At 41.0% G+C, this 24,340-nt stretch overlaps 1 protein-coding gene across 2 annotated transcripts in view; it reads right to left on the bottom strand.

The window, feature by feature from the left end:
- Positions 1-24,340, bottom strand: part of LOC126248919 (uncharacterized) — a 154,367-nt gene that overhangs the window by 104,120 nt on the left and 25,907 nt on the right. For both annotated transcript variants that reach the window (XM_049950412.1, XM_049950413.1), the window contains exons 2-4: positions 13,742-13,850; positions 8,311-8,522; positions 1,049-1,199 (exon numbers count right to left, since the gene is read on the bottom strand). In XM_049950412.1, the coding sequence (XP_049806369.1) occupies positions 1,049-1,199; positions 8,311-8,522; positions 13,742-13,850 (472 nt within the window). The remainder of the gene's footprint in view (positions 1-1,048; positions 1,200-8,310; positions 8,523-13,741; positions 13,851-24,340) is intronic.

Below are 24,340 nucleotides of genomic sequence, written 5' to 3'. Positions count from 1 at the left end.
GTTGATTCAGTGTGCCTTCCAGAATGACAATGCCACCCAGGGAACACCATGGAAATATTTCCCAGACCATAACACTCCAATGATTGTTGCAGGGTGTTTGCTTTCATATGTTTCATGTTGTACATACCAATAGAGCATAAAACGTGATTCATCTGAAAAGACCACCTGCCAGCACTAAGTGGAGGTTCAATTGCAGCACTGGCATGCAAATTCCAGCCTTCACCATCAAGGAACAGCAGTCAGTATGGGTGGATGAACTAGTTGCCTGCTGCAGAGGCTCATACACACCAATGGTCACTGAACAGTCATTGGCGAGATACTGCTGGTAGCCCCTTGATTTATCTGAGTGGTCAACAATTGCATGTTTATTCATCTATACCCATCTCTGCAGTCATCATTTTGTATAGGACCATGCACAGCATACTGTAATCGCAGCAGCACGTGGACAGTTTAAAAACTTAGCCATTTCAGACATGCTTCAGCCCTTGGCTGGAAAGTCAATTATCGTGCCCTTTTAGACATTAGATAAATTTCTCCATTTCCACTTTACAACAGTGACTGCACTGTTTTCCATGTCACGTTGAAATGCTTTATATACCCTCCACTGTTAGCGCTGCCACCAGCCATCTGCAAATGGTTATCATACGCTGACGCCGAACATAGGTGACGGGACTGTGTGTAACACACCATACTCAAGGTTTAATATTGCACTTGCTCTAAGTCTATGAAAAGCTCTGTCTGTTTTCCTCTTAAGCACAAAATGGCACAGTTCTGCCTCCCATCATCAGGCACAGCTTTAACTTGGTTGAGCTACAAGAAAGCAAGTAGACCTTATTTGCCATTAAAAAAGCTAGGTTTCAAATGGATGTCCAGCACCATAGCACCCACAATAAATGAATCTTAACAAGAAGATGCGATCAGCAAGAATTTTCTATAGAAACTGATGAGAAGAAAAATTTAATATATTCTTCATTTTGCAAGAAAGTATTACAGTTTTGCAAGAGATTGTGAATGGAATATGTGAATGATACAAATGGTAGTAGCTTACCGGTAACTGACTGACTGTTTGTGTACTTCAGCATCATAGTCCGCACAAGGAAGTCAGGACAAACTACACTAGCCTTCACTAGACGAACAGTAACCATTCCAAACTGCTTCTCTTGTCCTTCTTCCTCTACCCAATAGTTCTCACATTTGTGCTGTAAATTAAAATCAAAATAAACTTACAAACAAAGGTTTTTAGTACTGAAGCTAACAGTATTTCCCTGTAGCTACCAGCATGTTACAAAATATGAAAGTGCAAAAACTCCTAAATGAGTTTTAAGACAATTTTGTTCAAGTCAAGGGCAAACAGGAACAACAAATTTCAATACAGATCTAATATAACTTCGGTGCCTTTCAGTAACACTGGGAAGTGTTAGAACATAATTTTCTGCAAACAGGGAACTCTTACACAAAGATTATCCAGAAACTACCAACACAAATCACGGAAAATAATATTAAAGTACTATATTTGTATATCAACTTGCTGTACTCCTCATGTCATGTGGTGTTACATTTCCACATAAACATCACTGATGTGTCCATACATTCTAGGAGCCAGGGTATGAAGATTGTTTTAATATTCTTCTCTAGCAAAATAATTGTGCTATCATTACATCTTGAACATCACTGCTGTCTGTGTTACACCTGACTAGGTATTTCTCTACCTTTGAAAACAAGTGAGGGTCACTTTACTCAAGTTCTGGACTGTATGACTGAATAACACAAACTTCCTATGCAAAGGACAGTATCAACAATTCCAGTGTGTCCGTGCGATGTACTTCCATTTACTGTCACACAGTAAATAACTTAATTGCAAATTAATTTACTCAAATATAAGACAAGCATGAATAGAAGAGACTATTTTTTCCTAAGAGGCTCTTTGAGAAAATTTTATTTTAACATATTCTGAAGAGTAATGACAAACTGTTTTATTGAGGTAAAGCATCTGCCTACATAAGTTAACATTATACCCATTCTAAACTTATGCCATTTATTGATTGTCTACATTTTGATACTACAAGGAGAAATGAAATAATCACAATAAACATCCCCTCCCCCAACCACCCGTGGACTAGACCTTATTGTGGTGGGGTGGCTCAGGACCCAGCGATCCAGATGACAAAGCAGGGAAGCTTACCTTGCTGCTCTTGTTTACAATGTGGGATGCTCAATGGCAATGAGGTGGTGATGAAGACCATCAATATGGCAGAACTGGCAGAAGAGACATCCTGCAATATCCACTTTACACCTGACTTACAGCAAGCAGCAAAGTGGTCATTGTCTGATCAACACAGAAGCAGCTGGAATTATTCTTCTGGGGCTAACACTCCACTGCTAAAAAACTGGACTTTGGTTAAAAACTTGAGATAATGAAGTAACAACGCATTGCAGGAAACCAACTTTCACCCCCGGTGATAACCAATTCACTGCTGTCAAGAACAGCACAACCAGACTATTGGCTTGTGCCGTGTCTGGACTAACACATAAACATTGGGGAGTCAGAGCCCTTTGGCAAATTTTGTCATAATACCATGACCTCCTTTGGCACACTAAACATAGATTGTTATGAACAGGAAACTTTCATTAACTAGAGCAAACCGTCAATGAACAAAAATATGACAGAAGACAACTACAAAATATTCCTCAACGTGAAGAAAGACATAGCCAAATTACTCAGAAAGATCACAAAGAAATATGAAAAGTATTGATAACTTGGAAATCTAGAAAGAGTTCAAAAGAAACAACACACAAAATTTCTGTAAGCATTTCAAAACAAAGTTCATAGGATGTCAACCACGAAGTCTCTGCTTCAAGAAAGAAAATGGACCACTGGCTCTAAACAATCAAGAAAACTGCAAGGAACTAGCCAGATTTTTCAAAGAACTACTTAAATGCCCAGAACAAATAAAAAGATTCTAACCACAAGAACTTGAGGACACCAATCCAGGTTCATTCCATCAGATGAAGAAGAAATAGCCAGAGAGATCAAAAGACTCAAAGACATCAGGGGAAAATCAAATCATAGTAGAAATTTTCATATCAGCAGGGTCAAATACCATAAAAGAAACCATCAAAACCATGCATATTTGGCAAACACAACAAATTCCAAAAGGCTGGAAACATGAGTTAACTCACTTTTCACACAAAAAGGAAGACAGAACAGATGTAAATAACTACTGGGGAACTTCACTAAAATCAGTTGCATACAAAATTCTATCTCAGTGTCTTCTCAATAGATCACAGAAACAACTTTAACCAAAAACTAGAGAATATCACGCAAGATTCAGTACGAGCCATCTGTGTCCAGAGCAAACCTTGAACCTAATCTTTAGGCGTCCGAGAATTTGTAACAAAAACTTACCCTGCACATATGTTTATTTCAAAAGCCTATGACACAGTTGACCACAAATAACTATTCCTAGCATTAAAGGTCTGGATCTAAAAGACTTGCAATCATAAAACAGACACTGATAAATACAAAGTCCAAGGTTAAATTTATGGGCGAATTGTCAGATTCTTTCAAAATCAAAATAGGAGTAAGACAAGGAGATGGAATGTCTACATAACTTTTCAGGTGTGACCTTGAGAAAGTGATATAAGAATCACTAAACAGAAATCAATCCTCAAAATTGACCAACCAGTCACTTTTGGCAGAAGCAAATTATCTACAGATTTACATGCATTTGTACACAATTTTGCTACAGAAGAATGCTGAAGATTAGATGGGTAGATCACATAAGTAATGAGGAGGTATTGAATAGAATTGGGGAGAAGAGGAGTTTGTGGCACAACTTGACCAGAAGAAGGGATCGGTTGGTAGCACATGTTCTGAGGCATCAAGGGATCACCAATTTAGTACTGGGGGGCAGCGTGGAGGGTAAAAATTGTAGAGGGAGACCAAGAGATGAATACACTAAACAGATTCAGAAGGATGTAGGCTGCAGGAGGTACTGGGAGATGATGAAGGATAGAGTAGCATGGAGAGCTGCATCAAACCAGTCTCAGGACTGAAGACCACAATAACAATACACAATTTAGCAATATTAACTTGTGACATTTCATCAGCCCATACTCAGACTGAACTCTTGAAAGAAACTGCAGAAAAAGTCTGTCTCCAGATATTTTTTGAAAAGACAGAGTACATCACCTGCAACACAGCAGCACAGCAATTCATGAAGATAAAATATGGCAAAATTAAAGAAAATTCCACAAGTCAAATATCTTTGTGAAACCATTCAGGAAAATGGAATCAAAACAAAAGCAAACGAAATTAGATGCCAAGAGATAGAAACTGCTTATCGACTTACCCAAAATACGTACAACAACAAATGTATTGCGAAGCACACAAAATCGAGACATTACAATTTGGCAATTAAACCAGAATGCCTCTATGGATCAGAAAAAATTATTTCAAACGGGGCAACAGACATTGTGAAAAAGAAATGCAAAATCTTAAGACAAATTCTAGGCCCAAAACTAATAGACCTGGCTTGCATGCCACAGTGCTCCCTCCATCTGGCTGCACATTTTCCCCACTGCCACGCCACTCTGTCTGAGCTTGAGGGGGGAGAAGAGGGGGAACCTGTGAATGCACTGTTATTTAGATGGCAACACAGTCACAATGAATATGACTTCATTTCATATTTCTCATCAATATAAATAAAAAATGAAACAATGTTTCAGTATTATTTAATTTTTTTGGTGAGCTGAAGACAATACAATTTTTATCTGGTACAAACTATAAGTACACAGACAGGTGCGGACAATGTCACAGATTTTCGCACTGAGGTTGTCACATAATCATGACTTATTTAGTTTCATAGCTGAAAAAATGCCTTTCACACACACATGCTGATCAAAATATTATAGCACTTTTGCAACCTCATTATGGATGTGTGGAAACTTTATCTGGGAAAACTGTGTAGACATCCTGGGTAGTTTTAACATTAAAGGATTAGGCTTTTAAATGAGAATTACACTGCAAATCAGTTCCAGCTACACGTGCACAAGGGCACTTCCAACTGAAATGGCAAACAGTCTCAAAAACAGATGTAAGATTGGCTGTGTCTTCATAACATTTAGAAAACTATCCTTGTAATTCTTTCAAGGCCACAATGAATTTTTAAAACTTTGCATTTGCTTTAACACCAGTGAGATTAGAGAACTGGACTGTGTTTGTCAGAACTTGACCGAACAATAATGGGTTTATATTTATTTATTTTTTAAAATGAAATCACATCAAATCATAAATAACTTGTTTCTCACCTTGCAGTGGCCTACTGTGGGCAGTGTACAGTCAAGTACACTTAAAACACAAGGTCTCCAATACATTCCGGATGTTCTAATTTTGTTCCTACACTACTTTTTTCTTCCCAGATCAATCAATAGGGGTTTTTAAACTGAAAACTTGTTCCAGGCATACCCACTGACTCAACCAATGTACTTGGCTGTAATTGCAACTGACAGTGGAATAGTGCGTGCAACTTGAGAAATTTTTCTATTCATACCATCAAGTCCTTCGTGTACTCTATGTCTGCAAATTTACCACAAAGTGGTTCTTGGTATACAGAACAATGAATCCTGCCTCTTCATCACTGTAATTTTTTGCTCTTTCATTGTCAACTAAATCCTTAAATTCTTTCTGCGTCGTATTGTAATATCGTTTCATTGCAAATTTGCAGTACCCATTGATTATGCAACTGTGTAATATATGTTGAGAATTTTCATCCTTCTCTTCTGTAATTCCCACTCATTTTTAAACAATTGTGATGATAGGTAGCTAGACTGCCTCTTTTTGTGCAAACAGCTACTGTTCTTGTGAACACTCTTTATACTATAAACAAATAGTGAAGGGTAAACAGTGTTGGCATCATGATTCTGCCCAACTGAAAAGTGTCATGCTGACCGAAAACTGCCTCATGGAAATACTAAATGAAATGTCGTACTGCAGTAGGTGCTTCCAAGAGGGATTGAACAAAGCCGAGACAGGCCGAGCCTCAGCCTGCACATTGGGTTCGCGTGCAGTTTGGCAAGCCATGGCCAGCCCCATTGAAGATGAACAATTCTGCCTCAGAAGCAACCAGGAAATCAAACAATACGCAAATATCCATAGTGGCATTAGAAGACATAGGTAAAGATTCTGTGGACACATTAAAAGAATGAGCCTAGACATACAAAACAAATGGCAGACTTTTTACAAAACGAATGGTCAATTTTGTTAACATTAGGAGAAAAGCCAAAATAAACACAATGAAATGGCTTAGTGAAATCCGAACTGTTCTGAAATTCGCAATAATTATTCCAGAAGATGTCCAAAACTATGAGATCTTCTTGTCCAATATCCACAAATGGAAAGCTGGTTAAGAGCAAAAACCAAAGAAGACTGGAATAATAAGGTCTGAAGAGAGAAAGGAAGCCCACAGGAAGAGGATGAAAGAAATATGGGGGCAAAGGAAAGCAAATTCCCAACTCAAAGTACTATATGTATGTATAATGAGCTTATTTGCAAATAATAATAACAATAACAATACCAAAGAGAAATGGTTTACATTAATTGTTATCTTCACTTCCTTTTTTGTTTACTTAGCCAGTCTGTGATATTACAACAATAACAACATTAATAATAATAATAATAATAATAATAATAATGTGGTATCATTATCTGGTTGCATCTAACCAATGACAGGCAAGGAAAGAGAATGTATTTCTATATATGAGCAGCAATGAAATTTATAATTTCGGTCATCATAAATACTTGGTTGTTCCTGTTGATTATATCGCAATTTCCACAGTGGAGGTTATGGTGAGACCTAACAGCAGAGCTTAAATTGCTGTGGGTGAAACAGAAATTAATAAAATTTATAATTTTGGTTGTCATATTCTTCTGAAAATTTTGCAATTGGTGAGGTGGTTGTTATGATGGGACCTAAGAAAACATCTGCCTTCTCTGAATACACAGCAGATTTTCCATCTATATTGATCTGAGAACGTGACAATATTCCTTCACCTGTTGCTTCCAAACATGTTGTGTGCCCATTGCTCTTTTGTTGGCTGTGTAGAACCGGCATCTGACACAACCCTTTTCATTCCCGTGATATTTCACGGTGAGCACAGACAATATTGCTCTATGAAACATGTAAGTATACCACTGGCCTCTATCTAGATTTTTACTATCTCCTGCAGAAACGTATACTATTTTTGAGTATTTATCCAATTTACAATCAGAGTTGAACTAACTACAAAAGGGCTCGGGCAAATTGTAGCTTAAATGTGGTAGGTCTTCATAAAAAGCCAAGGTACACTGTATATGCTCCCATGGTTGGCAGTACAATGAAATTTGGTGTCCACTCATCACTTCCCTCGCCACATTTGTCCTAGTTCCCAGCCAAGCATGTGTCACTGTTCCACTGTTTCCCCTCTAACCCTTCAGAATTCTTCAAAATAAATACGCATTTGATGTCAAATGTCAAAGCTTTATCTGTACATAAGATGATCCTGTACTTTTTTAAAGACGAATTTGCGAAAAAACCTTGTCTTATAATTAGGTAAATACAGTAATTTTTTACTGTCACCTCTTCAACATTACTACTGACTGCTACATCTAGTCACATACCTCTTCAACTCTGAAAAAGAGTGAGAGTCACTTTATGTGAGATCTGGATTGTATGATTGGATTACACAAACTCCCTATCTATAGTGCTATATCACCAGTAGCAATGTTCTGCCAGTCACTGTCACACAGTACAAAAATGAATTACGATAGCATCCATCACTATTTGTTCCGATATGACGATATGACTTACACAGTTTTAGTAGCATTTTACAGACCAGAGTGGACACTGGCATCAGTAATATGTCCCTGAGAACGTGTGTTGACGAGAAGTGCTCTGTAAAAAAAAAAAAATGTTTGCCTTGCAATCGCCCGACTTTTGCCTCTTAAAGGGTTTGGCAAGCAATCCCAATTTCATTACCTGTCATAATAATGCAGAAAATGCTCTCGTTTTTAAGTCACAGCACCAACTTAACTTCACACTCAGTATGATTTGGTACAAACAAGATTATTTTAAATTTAGTTTTTGAACATAATGGTGATGCAGTTGGTGAAACTGGCACACAGTAAAAATAACAGATGCATTTCATATTCTACTGTAGGGAAATGGGGAAGCGACAGATTTTTTACACTGCTGACTAGTATCCATTCTTTCTAGGTAATCCTAATCAAAACAAATTTTCTTCAAGTAAGCAAGCAATTCCATCAGCAAATACCTTTCCAGCCTCCTCCTCATTACAGGCCATGACAATGACTTGAACTTTACATTCCACCACCATACGCCAAAAATCGTTAACTGTATGAGGTAGTGGACCCTGACTGGCAATGTAAGCCAGTGAGCCACTAGCACCCTTAATGAAATTTGCATTGATGTAGTCACTTCCAGGCACGCCAGCATAACCATCGAGAACAACTCGGCTTATATCAACTGAAACAGAAAGAAATTAATGGTTTTTCCCTTATCTATAATATTATAAGCATTGTACACAAGAGCCTATAAGGGTATTATTTTTGTCATGCTTCTCACTTATTAAAATATGAGCCAGCATTTACAAGCTTCCTCATCAGAAAACGATTTTGCAATGAGAAACATATTATTATCATGGAAAGGTAATAATACACAAAGATAATCAGTCAGTATTCATTTAAAACATGTGAAATAGCTGAACAGAGTGAAATACAGTTGACACCAAATCAAGTTCACAGAGTCTTGCATCTCTGAAGCCAGGTATTTTTGCATGAAACTTCGTTGTGGTCCCTGTTTACATCTGTATTGTGTATATCTCATCTCAGACAGCGCAGTGAAATGGTGTCCAAATTAGAGTGGCAAAGCCCTTGTATGCACTCTTAATGCACGCAACAGTTGTCAACATCACTAATAGAAACATAAAGAGACCTTTGGAGAGAAGAAAACCACTTGTATGAATATCAAGAGCTCAGATGGCAACCCAGTTCTAAGCAAAGAAGGGAAGGCAGAAAGGTGGAAGGAGTATATAGAGGGTTTATACAAGGGCGATGTACTTGAGGACAATATTATGGAAATGGAAGAGGATGTAGATGAAGATGAAATGGGAGGTACGATACTGCGTGAAGAGTTTGACAGAGCACTGAAAGACCTGAGTCGAAACAAGGCCCCGGGAGTAGACAACATTCCATTAGAACTACTGATGGCCTTGGGAGAGCCAGTCATGACAAAACTCTACCATCTGGTGAGCAAGATGTATGAGATAGGCGAAATACCCACAGACTTCAAGAAGAATATAATAATTCCAATACCAAAGAAAGCAGGTGTTGACAGATGTGAAAATTACCGAACTATCAGTTTAATAAGTCACAGCTGCAAAATACTAATGCGAATTCTTTACAGACGAACGGAAAAACTGGTAGAAGCGGACCTCGGGGAAGATCAGTTTGGATTCCGTAGAAATGTTGGAACATGTGAGGCAATACTAACCTTACGACTTATCTTAGAAGAAAGATTAAGAAAAGGCAAACCTACGTTTCTAGCATTTGTAGACTTAGAGAAAGCTTTTGACAATGTTAACTGGAATACTCTCTTTCAAATTCTGAAGGTGGCAGGGGTAAAATACAGGGAGCGAAAGGCTATTTACAATTTGTACAGAAACCAGATGGCACTTATAAGAGTCGAGGGGCATGAAAGGGAAGCAGTGGTTGGGAAAGGAGTGAGACAGGATTGTAGCCTCTCCCCGATGTTATTCAATCTGTATATTGAGCAAGCAGTAAAGGAAACAAAAGAAAAATTCGGAGTAGGTATTAAAATTCATGGAGAAGAAGTAAAAACTTTGAGGTTCGCCGATGACATTGTAATTCTGTCAGAGACAGCAAAGGACTTGGAAGAGCAGTTGAACGGAATGGACAGTGTCTTGAAAGGAGGATATGAGATGAACATCAACAAAAGCAAAACGAGGATAATGGAATGTAGTCAAATTAAATCGGGTGATGCTGAGGGGATTAGATTAGGAAATGAGACACTTAAAGTAGTAAAGGAGTTTTGCTATTTAGGGAGTAAAATAACTGATGATGGTCGAAGTAGAGAGGATATAAAATGTAGACTGGCAATGGCAAGGAAAGCGTTTCTGAAGAAGAGAAATTTGTTAACATCGAGTATAGATTTAAGTGTCAGGAAGTCGTTTCTGAAAGTATTTGTATGGAGTGTAGCCATGTATGGAAGTGAAACATGGACGATAACCAGTTTGGACAAGAGGAAAATAGAAGCTTCAGAAATGTGGTGCTACAGAAGAATGCTGAAGATAAGGTGGGTAGATCACGTAACTAATGAGGAGGTATTGAATAGGATTGGGGAGAAGAGAAGTTTGTGGCACAACTTGACTAGAAGAAGGGATCGGTTGGTAGGACATGTTTTGAGGCATCAAGGGATCACAAATTTAGCATTGGAGGGCAGCGTGGAGGGTAAAAATCGTAGAGGGAGACCAAGAGATCAATACACTAAGCAGATTCAGAAGGATGTACGTTGCAGTAGGTACTGGGAGATGAAGAAGCTTGCACAGGATAGAGTAGCATGGAGAGCTGCATCAAACCAGTCTCAGGACTGAAGACCACAACAACAATGGCACATCTAAGAAAATTGAAGCTACAATGGAAACCAATGCTGAAGTGTAAAATTAAATACGATAGATTATAGTAGTTGAGCACTACATGACATAAAGGCAACAATTGCAACAGGGATGCAGTAAACAAAAGATTGTTTTCTCTCTTTCTCTCTCCCCCCCTGCCCTTTTATAAATTTTTAACAATATGAGGATGTATGTAATGGTTTCCATTCAGCTGAAAAGCTATTAGTATTGCTAATACCAGTTAATGAAAGACCTTTCTCCAGGTTTTTAACTATTTCATGTAATTTTTCACAATGAATAAATCTGTTCCAGTTGTATTTGACCAATCCTTTATTTGTATAAAATCGTACACATGACCTGGGTTTGGATATAAATCCCTTCTTCAGGCACTATAAAAAACAAGGAAAACTAAGAAGTTCACAAACTGGATTCTACGGCTTTTATGCTTTCATTTTAATTTCTTAAGCCCATGTCTAGTAATCTGCAGTTGGTTCATAAGTTGCATTACGCTGGCAATGTGTGCTTATTTGCTTTTAGATTCACATTTTTTTCAGTTTGGCCCCATTTACCGGGTGTGGTACTAATTGACTCAGAGAACCTTTTCATGCCTCACCCGCGTGGGATCTCGCAGGCTACATGATAAATTTGCTGGATTTTTTACATGACTGGTACAACTTTCTCATATACAATTAAGATATTACTTGACGTTCAACTTTATATGGGCTCTTCAAATGTTAATTAATTTTATGAAGAATCCCTCTTCATTATTTGTAGTGTCTGAAGATGGGATTTACATCCTGAAACCCAGGTCATGTGTAAGATTTCATCCAAATAAAGGATTTGTCATGTACAACTGGAGTGGATTTATTCATCACGGAAACGTTTAGCAACAGTCATAGATGTCCCATAAAGAGTATATTATTTCATATAAATTAAGTAGAAAATATAAAAAAGACAGGTAATGAGTCACAACACATTGCTGCAGGAGGTCTTGTAACTTGTAAATATTTTTCCTCATACATGACTCAACATTTAACTAGAATAATAATTAAAACCAAAGTTACTTATTGAGGACAAGAATTGCGCCAATGTTATCATGTAAAACTCACCCTGTACATTTTTAAGACAGACATGATATAAAATTTTGTTTAAATGAATACTATGTACTCTTTTCAGTCGTAAATAACATATTTTTATCAATGCATCAGTTCAGCTCTCGTGCATTGCTTCCCTTCAGATTCCTTGTTTTATGCATTTTTTATTGCCTATAAATAATCTGATAAAGTGTGTGACAATTTTTTTTTTTTTGTTTTTTTTTGAGAAGAAACCCAAGTTCACAGTATGTGTGTCACCTCTCACATGTAAAACTGGCTAAGCGTAGCCTGCAAAAGGAGTCTGCAACCAGTAACTTTCAAGTTTAAAATGTCATGAACAATGGTCATTAGACAATATTTGTAGTCAACTATAATCATCCGAACAGCTACACATAACATTTTTTCTATTCACTATAAGTATTCAGTGCCATTATTTAATTTCAAATAATATATTTCGACACGAAAACAACAACAATATAGTAATCAATTTCACAAGCACACACCAACACTGGGGAGGGTGACAAATATATTTTGTTAATGAATAGTATTAATAAAGTTGAGGCATGCCTTACAAGTCAATGTTCACTGGAAAACACATTCTCTGTTGGGCAGAGCCAAAACATTTCTTTGGTATCAATAACAACTTCCCCTCTTTGGTGTGCTCTGTCTTTGGACAGTAGGTACATGACTTGGCCCATTGCTTTTACCTGCATGCTCAAGTGGCGAAGTGAACAATCCAACATTTCACCTTGGAGGGATTTGAAGAGTGCCACTAGTTTCTGCCCTACAATGATGAAGAAATGCCCTTTGTGGAACTTTTAAAATGCCACAGTGAAATTTTAATCAAAACACAACTATGAGAACAGAAAAGCAAGAAAGCAATTGCTATGGCTAAAATACGAGAGTCACTGCGTACTGAATTTGGCATATAATTAAGAAGATTTTAAAAAGAATTTGAAATATGAAAACGAGAGTACAGAAACAAGCAGTTGTGAAATGAACAGGCAACAAACCAATACATCTAAAAGAATAAGAGTAAGTATTCCTCGGTCTGTTGCATGCAGTAAACAATCCAATTCTGGCTAGTGTATCAGGTAACAAAGTATTGAACGATCAATTTTATTTTTTCCATAAAGTGTTCAGCTGACAAGAACTGAACTATATAAACCCTGGCTTTTTCAGTGGCTGTGAAGATATCATTAATGAGGCAGGACCATCATCTGCAAATGTAGTTCTCAGTAACACAGAGCTAAAGTTAATCTTCCAAGAATGACTGAAGAACAGAGGCCAGTGATGTTCAGATAGCTTAATGTCTTGGTGGTGCCCGAGGAGAACAACAGAAAACCACAGTTGCAAAGGAAAACCTGACACTGAAGAAAGAACAAAGACTTACACAGACCGAAGATGATTGCCCCTGTAATTGTTTTTGTAACAAAAAATAATTGATTAAAGTATTATCGGCAACAAATGATTTGTTCCTCAGCGATGAGCATGCATTCTATGAGACTGGGCAGTGCAAAGTGCTATGGAGGTCTGCAGTTGTAGTCTGGCTAAGCGCAGTTCTTTAAAATTGTTAGTTCCACAACTGTAAAATATTTTATAACACTTTCTTCTTTGTGAAGGAAACACCATCACAAAGTTTGCCATAATGTACAGCTCCGCACCATCCTGCACTGAGACACTTACTGAAGTGGCTAAAGGAACTGTGAGCCACATCTCATTCCATGATTCCCATTTGGCTTTATTAATTCCAAACATGGGTCATGGCTCAACTGGTGGAGGGGGTGACTCACCACTGTGGCTGTGCCTTATATAACGCTGACACCTATATGTTTAATGGTAGGGAACCAAGCAGTGACTCAGAAAATGCAAGTTTCAACCAGTGACTCACTTTTATTGATACAATCCCAAATACTTAAGCTCATAAAGGGCAAAACTGTACCATTTAGAGTACTCACAGGGCAGTATATCCTTATAACGGTTCTTCTTGCGGTTTACTTCTTTTTGACCTTCTGAACAACAGTACTGTTCTGATGTTTTCAGAACTTCACTGAAGAGCTTCAGTTCCTGTAACAAATTTTTTGATTAGCTTTATAGTTTGGAAGAGAGAAAAAAAATTGGTGTTTCGGTTAAGTTAATTCATACAGGAACAAGAACTCATTTTCACAAATTTAGCAAACACAATGATAACAGTAGTCACGAATCTACCAAAATCTTAGAACACACTTAAATTCTTAAAGTTAATGGGAAAGGGACAATGGCAAGAATGCACGTGTGACTGGATAATTACTTGCACAGATTATCTTTGTCCAATAGCCCATGATGATAAGTTGGCTTTTTCAGTTGTAATCATACCAAAAAATTTAAATGTAGCTCCTTTGTGAATTATTGCATATGAAGAATAATCTTTTTTTGCATAAGATTATGTATATTTTTACACTTTGAAATCTACAATATTTCAAAGGAAAATTTTACACAGTGTACGAGTTTCTTAATTACCTTCAGGTAAAGTAAAGTGCTAACAGCTGTCTCTAACCTATCAATATTCATGAGGTTAGTAGCTGTAACCAGGAAGCAGATGGTTTCCTCGACTATAGTGTATATGAGAGGATGCAGCTGAGGATCAAACACTATATATCCTTTCTTCTGGGAGTGCTTGTTCTGCAAGGTCTGCAGAAGAGGTCCTGTGAAGTTTGCAAGGTAGGAGACGAGGTACTGGCGGAATTAAAGCTGTGGGGATGGGTCGTGTTTGGGTAACTCAGATGGCAGAGCACTTGCCTGTGAAAGGCATAGGTCCCGAGTTCAAGTCTCGATCTGGCACACAGTTTTAATCTGCCAGGAAGTTTCACAAAAACTGACAGCGGCCGGGAGAGCGGTGTGCCGACCACACGCCCCTCCATACTCACATCAGTTGGCGCCTAAGGGCTGAGGACGACACAGCGGCCGCTGTCAGTACCGTTAGGCCTTCAAGGCCCGTGCAGATGGTGTTTTATCTTTTGGTCCTTATACGAGATGAACATACCTGCATCTTTCTTTCCATTTGCTTGGGACTACTGACAATATGCAAAATTCACAATATATGCAAACTACGGAAGGGTTTCTGTTTCCTTAGCACTTGCCAAATGTTGTTATTAAACCAGCATGTGCCTTTGCCATCATTAACTTTATGCAGCACATACTCATTGAGTGTGTGCTGCACAAGTTTAAACTTTGCTCACAATTCCTCTACTTTCATCACATTCAAATTAAATGATATCCATCAATTCTGTAAGAAGGATGCTAATGTCTATGAATCTGCTCCCCCACATACAACAAACCTCCTTGCCTTCTAGATGCCAACAGTTCTGAATATGAGCAGTTAATAAAGCTGTGTGCAGATAAAAGGAAAATATACCAAGGTACAGTAAAAGCCCATTAACCCAGCATCACACAGTCCGGCATGTTCAATAATCCAGCATTGCTCACACATACTAAATATTTTGGATGTGTTTGGCAGAATTTAGTTACATTTGGCAATGGTAAAGAATTTCAAGTTGTGTAGTGCCAACAATTGTTTCAACCAACTGTCAGGCAGCTTTTGTCTTGCACCAATTGTTTACAGTGACTAAAAAGCATTCATATAAATAAAAAGTAGTGTTTTAAAGCGTAATCATGATTAGTGCTGTTCTATATCACAATTACAGGAATGCTGTGTATTGCTGTGGGAATGTTTTCTCTACCAAACACCTCCAAAACAAAGTGGAAGTAAAACACAAATATCTTACGCTTACATTACAACAAAAGTTTGACATCTGTATATATAGACTGTTGAAGAACCAACTTTATATTCTTCCATAATCCTATTTCTATTCCCATCTTCCTTAATCTGATTAATGATAAACTTTTGTTGTATTGTAAGTGTAAGATATTTAGTTTCTCTTGCACTATATATAAAAGTCAACTTCAAAGGCTTGCCTCACAGACAGTGGCAGTAAAAGACAATGAATCAAAAAAAGCTTTGAAAAAGCCCAAACTACATCAGTTTGATGGAATTTTGTCCAAGTGGTTCTGTGCCAAAAGGTCTGAAGGAAGACAGCATTAAAATTTTTCAGGTGTTCTACAACTGTTAAGTAAAACTGAAGAGGACAAGAGGAAAACTACAATAAATTCACAGCAATATGTGGCTGGCTAACCACTTGCAAAAAACATGGATGAGCCAGCTACCCTGATAACACATTACAAACATAGCTCTAAAATTTTAGGCAACAAGTTCGACAATTCACAGAAGTTTAAAAGTTGTACTATTTGATTGTCACCTAAAATAGACAGTAAATCTGTCAGCAAGTGACCTGCCACCCCTTGACCCCAGAATAAAACACAGTCTAGTAAAATGTGGAGCACTGTGATCTGTACACCACAAGCATCACATGTTGGAGGGTCCTCTCGTTGGAGCAAGAAGCCACACATCATACGGCTGTGGCCTATGCAAAGACTAGTAAGGAGGACCACATCCTGACTACGCGGCTGGAAGGTGGTAGACCATGACTAAGTTGTGGATTTTCACAGACACAGCTACTCACTTCCAGCTACTCTTCTTCCCATCGATGCGACTGTGTACCTCAACAGCAAGGTGACAGCATGCAAGTGGATGGCACACTGAACTAATTGAGGATTGTGACATGCCTCCTTGGCTGCTACATCCGCTCTTTCATTCCCCGCAGTTCCCCTTGTGCCCAGCACCCAGCAGTTTTCATAGTTGGAGATGGGTGTCTAGGTTGTCGTAAGATAATGTGTTCAAAACAAAGAAAGGAGTGCAGCCTCTCCTGTATTACACTAAATCTAACATTACTCTTGGTCTCCACAGTAACCAAGTTGGCAGGCAGTTAAAACCCTGGAGTTGGGGTTGTACTTGCCCCACATCATGTGGCTTCAGCAATCACTGCACATGGATCCCAAATGGCCTTGCTGCTTGTAACCCTCTTAAATAATAGAACCCAGAATGTTGTCCTTGACAGCGAGTGTTCATCAGAGACAAGGGTATTGCCAGGAGTGCCCCAAGGAAGTGTGATAGGACCACTGTTATTCTCTATATACATAAATGATTTGTTTTGTTTTGTTTTAGGGCGCAAAAACAACTAGGGTAATATGCATCCATGCCAAATTGTAGAAAACAAAGACAAAGAGAGAAGTTAAAAGTGACTACTCTTCAATCCCAATCGATGCAAGAGAAGACAGCGAAAAACAGGGACGTGGAGAAAGGTCTAAAAAAATATGCCATACAGAAACGGAGATTCAGAACTAAAAATTAAATGGCCTTTGCCATTTTGATACGATGGATAAAAAGAAAAACGTGGTTGACAGTCTGTACGTTGTTTGCTAAAACGGCCGATAACTCAGATGACAAACACAAATGGGAAAATAAGCAGTTAAAGAAAGGGCATTCCGTCAGGAAATGGCAGACAGTGAAAAGCTGGTAACAGTGTGCACAAAGTGGTGGGGGAGCACCACTTAACAGATGGCGATGGCTGAGGAGACAGTGTCCAATATGCAACCAAATTAAAATGAGTCAGAGAGGCCTGGCAGGAGACAGGCCATTATAGGGCTAATGGCAATAGCAAAGAAGACGACTCTCAGGACGGAACCCTGAGGCACACCGTTTTCCTGTATAAAGGTGCCTGACAAGGCAGAACCCACACGTACCTTGAAAACTTAGTCTTTTAAAAATTCCTAAGGAAAAAAGGCAGGTGGCCACGGAAGCCCCACACGTAGAGAGTACGGGGGATGCTAGTCCTCCAGCAGGTGTTGTAGGCCTTCTCCAAATCAAAAACCACGGCCACAGCCTGGGATTTCCATAGAAAACCATTCATGACATGTGTGGACAAAGTGATGAGATGGTCAACTGCAGAACGCCACACTCTAAATCCACACTATGCGATGGTTAGTAAATTGCGAGACTGGAGCCACCATAACAGCCGGGTATGAATCATACGTTCCATCACCTTGCAAACACAGCTGGTGAGAGAATTGGGGCAGTAGCTAGAAGGAAGGTATTTGTCCTTACCGGGCTTAGGTATGTGTATGAGAGCGGCTTCATGCCGGTGTCTGGGAAACGTTCCCTCTGCCCAGATGTGGTTGTACGTATTAAGCAGAAAGAGCTTGCCCGCAAGAGAAAGGAGCTGCAACATCTGAATGTGTAGAGCGTCTGGCTCTGGGAAGGAGGTCGGGAGGAACTGAGAGCTTGATCTACCTCCCTCATAGTAAAGGCGACATTGTAGCACTCACAATTCTAAGAAGAGAAGGGTATCGCCTGAACCTCCTCTGCTTGTTTCCGATGGAGGAAGGCGGGTTGACAGTGGGAAGTGCTCGAGATTTCCGCAAAATGGCTGCCCAAGGTGTTGGAGATAACAATAGGGTCCACAATGACATCGTCTCTTACTGTCAGGACAGAAATTGAGGAATGGATCTTAGTCCCAGAGAGCCATCAGAGGTTGGCCCACACAATAGGATTGTGGGGAACTGTTAAAAGAACTAGTGAATGAAATACAGCTAGCTGTTTTGCTATCCAGAAGGACACAGCAACACTGTGCATGCACCTGTTGATAATGAATGCAGTTTGCTATTGTAGGATGACGTTTAAAAATGCGGATAGCATTGCGTTGCAACATGCCTCAGTTCACCAAGGGACCAGGACACAGTATGGTAGAGAGGAATGGAACATTCTGTGGCAGTAAGGATAACCTTTGTAAGATATTCCACCTCGTCATCACAACTGGGGAAATGTTGTTCTTTAAAGGTTGCCAGGGAGGCATGAAGCCTCTAGTCGGCCTTAGTAAGCTGCCACCTGGGTGGGCACGGAGGTGGGATAGGAGTCAGCAAATGGATAGCACATGGGAAATGTCACTTGTGTATGTGTCAGAGAGAGCGGACCACTCGAGACAATGGGCAAGCTGGTCAGTGCAGAAGGATAGGTCCAAATGGGAATAGGTATGCGTGGAGTCTGAAAGGAATGTAGGTGCTCCTATGTTAATGCAGAATAGGTTAAGTTGATTAAGAATATCAGTAAATAGGACACCTCTCGGAGAGGTTCTGGGAGAACCCAAAAGGGTATGGTGGGCATTAAAATCACCGAGCAGCAGAAAGGGGTGAGGTAGCTGTCCAATAAGCAGGAGGAAGTCTGCGCTGGTGACACTGTATGATGGAGGGATGTAAATGGTACAAAGGGAAAAGGTCAAGTGAGGAAGGAAAAGATGAACTGCAACAGCTTGAAGACCGGTAGTCAGAGAGATGGGCTGACGATGAATGTCATCCTGTATGAGCAGCATGACTTCCCCCATTACATGGAATGCTAACCTCGGGGGGAATGTCAAAATGGACCAGGAAGAAATGCGAGAGCTCAAAGCAGTCGTGAGGATGAAATTTTGTTTCCTGAAGGCAGCGAAAAAGTGGACGCTGTGATTCTAAGAGCAGCCATAAATCCTCTTTGTTGGATCGAAGGCCACGATCATTCCATCGGAGGACAGTCATGATGAACACAAAATGAAGGGGCACCACATCGGCAGCTGCCGAGTGCCAGCCTTCGAAGACTCGCTGCTACAGGGCACAGAGGCAGGGGGATTCTGCTCCATAATGTCTACAGAAGCATCGGCATTCTTCTGCTGTAGGCCTGCAGAGTCCAGGGGGTTCTGGCTGGGCGAGGGCATAACATGGCGGCACCATAGAAGAAGATCTTTGAACTGGCAAAGGAGAAGACTGTTTGCCTTTGTTTGGCATCTTCAAATCTTTCCAGCTGGCAGAGGAAGACTCAGGTGTTGGTTGGCTGGAGGGACATATGAAGTCTTCAAGGGAGTATTCCTCCTGACCTTTCCAGCCTGCCAGATGCGTAGCTGGTGACTCCGCCCCATGGGGTGAGAGTTTGGTGGCTTGTAGCACAGCTGAAGGAGACGGGGAGGCTATCCATGATGCTGGACGATTTCACTATTAGAATATATGGTCTGACTGTGATAACTTTAACCTTCTTCGATCTTTGACAGAAGATCCACTGGATCAAAAGTGAGAAAGAGTGTGTGTGGGCACTAAGGAGACACCTACTATTTTTCATCATCCACTGGACGGCAATGACACCCTGATGAGAGGTACGTTTGGATTTTTGCCTCAGTCAGACCATTGAGCAGTCTAGTGTAAATAACACCACGGGAAGAACTCAGCATTCACTGAGCCTAGACACAAACAGGATAGGCATGGAGGAGTGAAGCTGCAAGCAGTTGTTGTGCTTGAGAATCAGAAGCAGTCTCCAAAAGTAAAGTTACATTGCGTAAACAAGAGCAGGATTTCACAGACCAGCAATTGCATCAACACCTTTCTGAATAATAAACAGATTTACAGCTGTGACAAACTGACCGCCTTCAGTACGTGAAACCACGAGAAACCTCGGTGCAGCTGGGAGGGTCTTTGAATCATTGGCCTCATTCCATTTACGTTTCATAGCCACTGACTGAGAAGATGATTGGCTCATTGCAAGAAAATCTCCCATGATTGCCAGCGTCTCTGATGGTGAGCTCCTTCCAATTGGGGACCCCCTACAGAAGAGGGCGAACCTGACTGAGGTGATTGTTCACACCTCAGGTCACACCTCCCGAACATCTAACAGAGGGACCAATCGGCAATTTGGGAAGGCAGCAGCTCAGGCAATCACCCCTCCCTGGGCCTGGCCTGTACCAGGGGGGATGTGCAAACCCTACCTGTCAACTTGGGGCTGGGAATTACACGTTACCCAGTCACTTGTTCCATGTCAGATGCATGGACCTGCCTTCAGGAATACACAGGGAGGAAGAAAAAGAGGAAACTCAAATGCCAAAGCGGAGGAAAGATACAAAAAGGTGAATGAAGGAAGAAAAAAGGAGCAGTGGAGAGTATTCTGATACTGACTACCGAAAATGTAGAATACATTTCCAAAAACAGCCCAGACATATTCACCAAGGCATGCGAAAAAGAACAGCAAGAGCATAGACATGCAGCGTCAAAGGGAAAAGATGCTGCAAAGGCTGGGGCCTCGTGGTAGCCAAGCGCGAACCTGCCAAAGAGCAGCAAGCCCCCTGGGGGGACGTAAATGACTTGGCGGACCGGGTGAGCAGCAATCTGTGGTTGTTTGCTAATGACGCTGTGGTGTACGGTAAGGTGTTGAAGCTGAGTGACTGTAGGAAGATACAAGATGACTTAGACAAAATTTCCAGTTGGTGTGATAAATGGCAGCTACCCCTAAATGTGAAAAAATGTAAGTTAATGTGGATGAATAGGAAGAACAAACCTGTAACGTTTGGATACAGTATTACTAGTTTCCTGTTTGACACAGTCAAGTTGTTTAAATATCTGGGCATAATGTTGCAAAGCGATATGAGGTGGAATGAGCATCTGAAAACTGTGGTAGGGAAGGCAAATGGTCAGTTTCGGTTTACTGGGAGAATTTAAGTAAACAGTTCACCTGTAATGGAGACTGCATATAGGACACTGGTGCAACCTATTCTTGAGTACTGCTTGAGTGTTTGGAATCTGTACCAGGTCAAATTGAAGGAAGACATCAAAGCAATTCAGAGGCGGGCTGCTAGATTTGTTACTGGTAGGTTCGAACAACATGAGAATGTTATGGAGATGCTTCGGGAACTCTAATGGAGGGAAGGCGATGTTCTTTTCGAGAAACACTATCGAGAAAATTTACAGCAACGGCATTTGAATCTGACTGACAAATGATTCTACTACTGTCAACCTACATCTCACATAAGGACCACAAAGATAAGATACAAGAAATTAGGGCTCATACGGAGGTGTATAGACAGTCAGTTTTATCTTGCTCTATTTGCAAGTGGAATAGGAGGGGATAAACAAATAGTGGTACAGGGTACCACGCACCGCACGGTGGCTTGCGGAGCATCGATGTAGCTGTAGAACAATTGGAGAATAGGTGTTTCCGAGATGGACAAGCAACACTATGGCACACAGGTGAATTCTGAACAATGATGCATGCCTGACACACCATGAGGAGCTGCCGCCAGATGGTAAGTGGCAGTTCCCCAGTCTCAGATAAGAAGGCCTCACTGATCCATATACTGGGCACCCATAGTCAAGCTGCAATCACACAAAAGCCCTATAAAACTGGAGCAGACGCGCCCTGTCTGTTCCCTAAGACATGTGGCTAAGGTGCTTTGAGATGTTCAGTGCCTTCTGGGTTCTGGCTTCTAGGTTTTTCAGGTGTGGTAATCACGAGAGTTTTGAGTCATATGGGGGGGGGGGGGGGGGGGAAAGAAGTCAGACACATTAAAAATACAATTAGACAATTAAAATGCACTAACACACAGACTCTTATATGCAGAAAACTGAAATCCTGTGCAGCCCACTCCTCTAAACTCTGCCTTGTAAGTTGCAACTGATGAGTCACTGTTCTAACACTGGAGGAGGAATGGAAAACTGCATGATCATCCACAAATATGGAACACTGCACAGGACTCCTTACTGTAGAAGGTCATATTTAAAATACTGCCCTGAGGAACACCATTCTCCTGCACAAAACTAACTCGGGACCTAAAAAACCATTTAGATAGGAAGGACCATGTGAAAATGAGGAAGTGGTCATCAAAGCCCCATTCGTGGAGCTCCCCTAGAATACTGTGTCTCCAAATAGTGTCACATGCCTTGCTGATGTCAAAGAATACTCCAATACAGTGATGGTTACGTAGGAAAGACTGCTGTATAGCCAACTACAGCAGGGTCAGGATGTCAACAGTGAATCAAAATCTCTTGAATCCACACTGAGAGTGGCTAAGGTGTTGCCTGACCTCTGACCTTCACACTAAATGACTGTTAACCATTTGTTCCAGGGTCTTTCCTACACTGCTCATTAAGGCCATGTTCTAGTAACTACTGGGATACGTTCGTTTCTTTCCTGGTTTAAAGAGAGGTATCAATATTGCCTCTCTCGGTGAATTGGGAAAGTGACATGTCTGCCGTTTAAAATTAAACAGGTAAAAAGGATTTCCTTTCAGACTCACGGGGAAAGGGCAGTTGTAAGAATCATCAGAGTTGGTTGGTTGGTTTTGGGGTTTGATGGGGGCTAAACATCAAGGTCATCAGTCCCCAGTTCCAAACAGACATACTTGTAAAAGGCCTATACAGTAAAAGCGTAACCTCTGCACCCAGAGGGAGGGAACACCAAGGGGTACAGAGCTAAAATGAACACCGCAATAACACAAAATGGAGGACACTTAAATGGAGCAGAGCAAATAGTTGACTAGAGTAAAACAGACTGCAGTGGTTGATGGATCAGGTAAAAGGTCAACCACTCAACTACAAACGAAGAACCTCCAGCTGGAAAGCGTTGATAGAGGTACCAACACAACTTGTAACCATAAAAGACACTATTTTGGTATCCACGTCACAATTAAAAGTCACTGGAGTGGGTGTAGCCTGAGGAATCATGCGAGAGCACCCACACTAGAGCGAGTGATAAAACCCAGCTGCACGGATAAAACGTAAAACTGAGTCAGCTATAGAGGCATCGTCACCGAGAATTAAAGGAAGTGCAGCTGGTAAATTAAAGGACTGCCGCAAGGGGGCTAAAAAGGGGCAGTCCATCAGCAGATGGACCACTGTCAGCGCTGCATCATAGCGACACTTGGGCGGGTTCTCACTACGAAGGAGGTAGCTGTGGGTCAACCGCGTATGTCCAATTCGGAGACGGCGGAGAACAACTGAGTCCCTACACGTGCTACTCAAGGATGAGTTCCATACGGCCGCGGACGACTTTACCATGCGGAGCTTATTTGGCGTGTTCAAGACAGACCATTCAGAGCTCCAGACATCGCAGACCTTGCAATGTAGGGCTGACCGGAGGTCTCTTTCCACGAGACCAAGCTCCAGGGGTGGCGAAGTGGTGGCCTGCTTGGCCAACCAATCGACACATTCGTTTCCTGGAATGCTGATGTGGCCCGGGGTCCACACAAACGTCGCTGAATGACCACACTCAGCGAGAGCAAAAACAGCATCTTGGATACCGCGCACCAAAGGGTCCCGAGAAAAACACTTGTCGAGTGCTTGCAATCCACTCAGGGAGTCACAGCATATGACAAATGACTCCCCAGGGCAGGAGGAAATGTGGGCGAGTGCATGATAAAGAGCAACCAGATCCACAGTGAAAACACTGCTCCCACAAGGCAGGGAATGCTACTCAACATAGTCACCGTGGATTAAAGCAAACCCAGTGCATCCATCGACCACAGAACCATCGGTGTAGACTACATCTGCATCGCAAAACGAGGCAAGAAGAGCCAGGAATTGTTGGCAAAGACTGGCAAGTGGAACGGAGGACTTGGAGTCGCAGGACAAATCCAATCAAAGCCGCAAGCAAGGGAGGGACCAAGGAGGGGTAGAAGAAGAGGGCCGGGAGTATGGAGGTAGGGGAAAGGACTCGAGTGACGAGAGAAGGGAATGAACGCGGACCACGATCGGGAGACCCGACCTAGGCCACCGTTGTGGGGAGGGGAGTGTAGAAGATGGAAAAAGGAGCCTGCGGTTTGGGTGGTTGGGCGAGG

This window comes from Schistocerca nitens, chromosome 3 (assembly GCF_023898315.1).
Source record: "Schistocerca nitens isolate TAMUIC-IGC-003100 chromosome 3, iqSchNite1.1, whole genome shotgun sequence".
In the NCBI taxonomy this organism is placed as follows: domain Eukaryota; kingdom Metazoa; phylum Arthropoda; class Insecta; order Orthoptera; family Acrididae; genus Schistocerca; species Schistocerca nitens.
The sequence above is the reverse complement of the archived record's forward strand: the minus strand, read 5'-3'. Positions and strand labels throughout refer to the sequence as shown.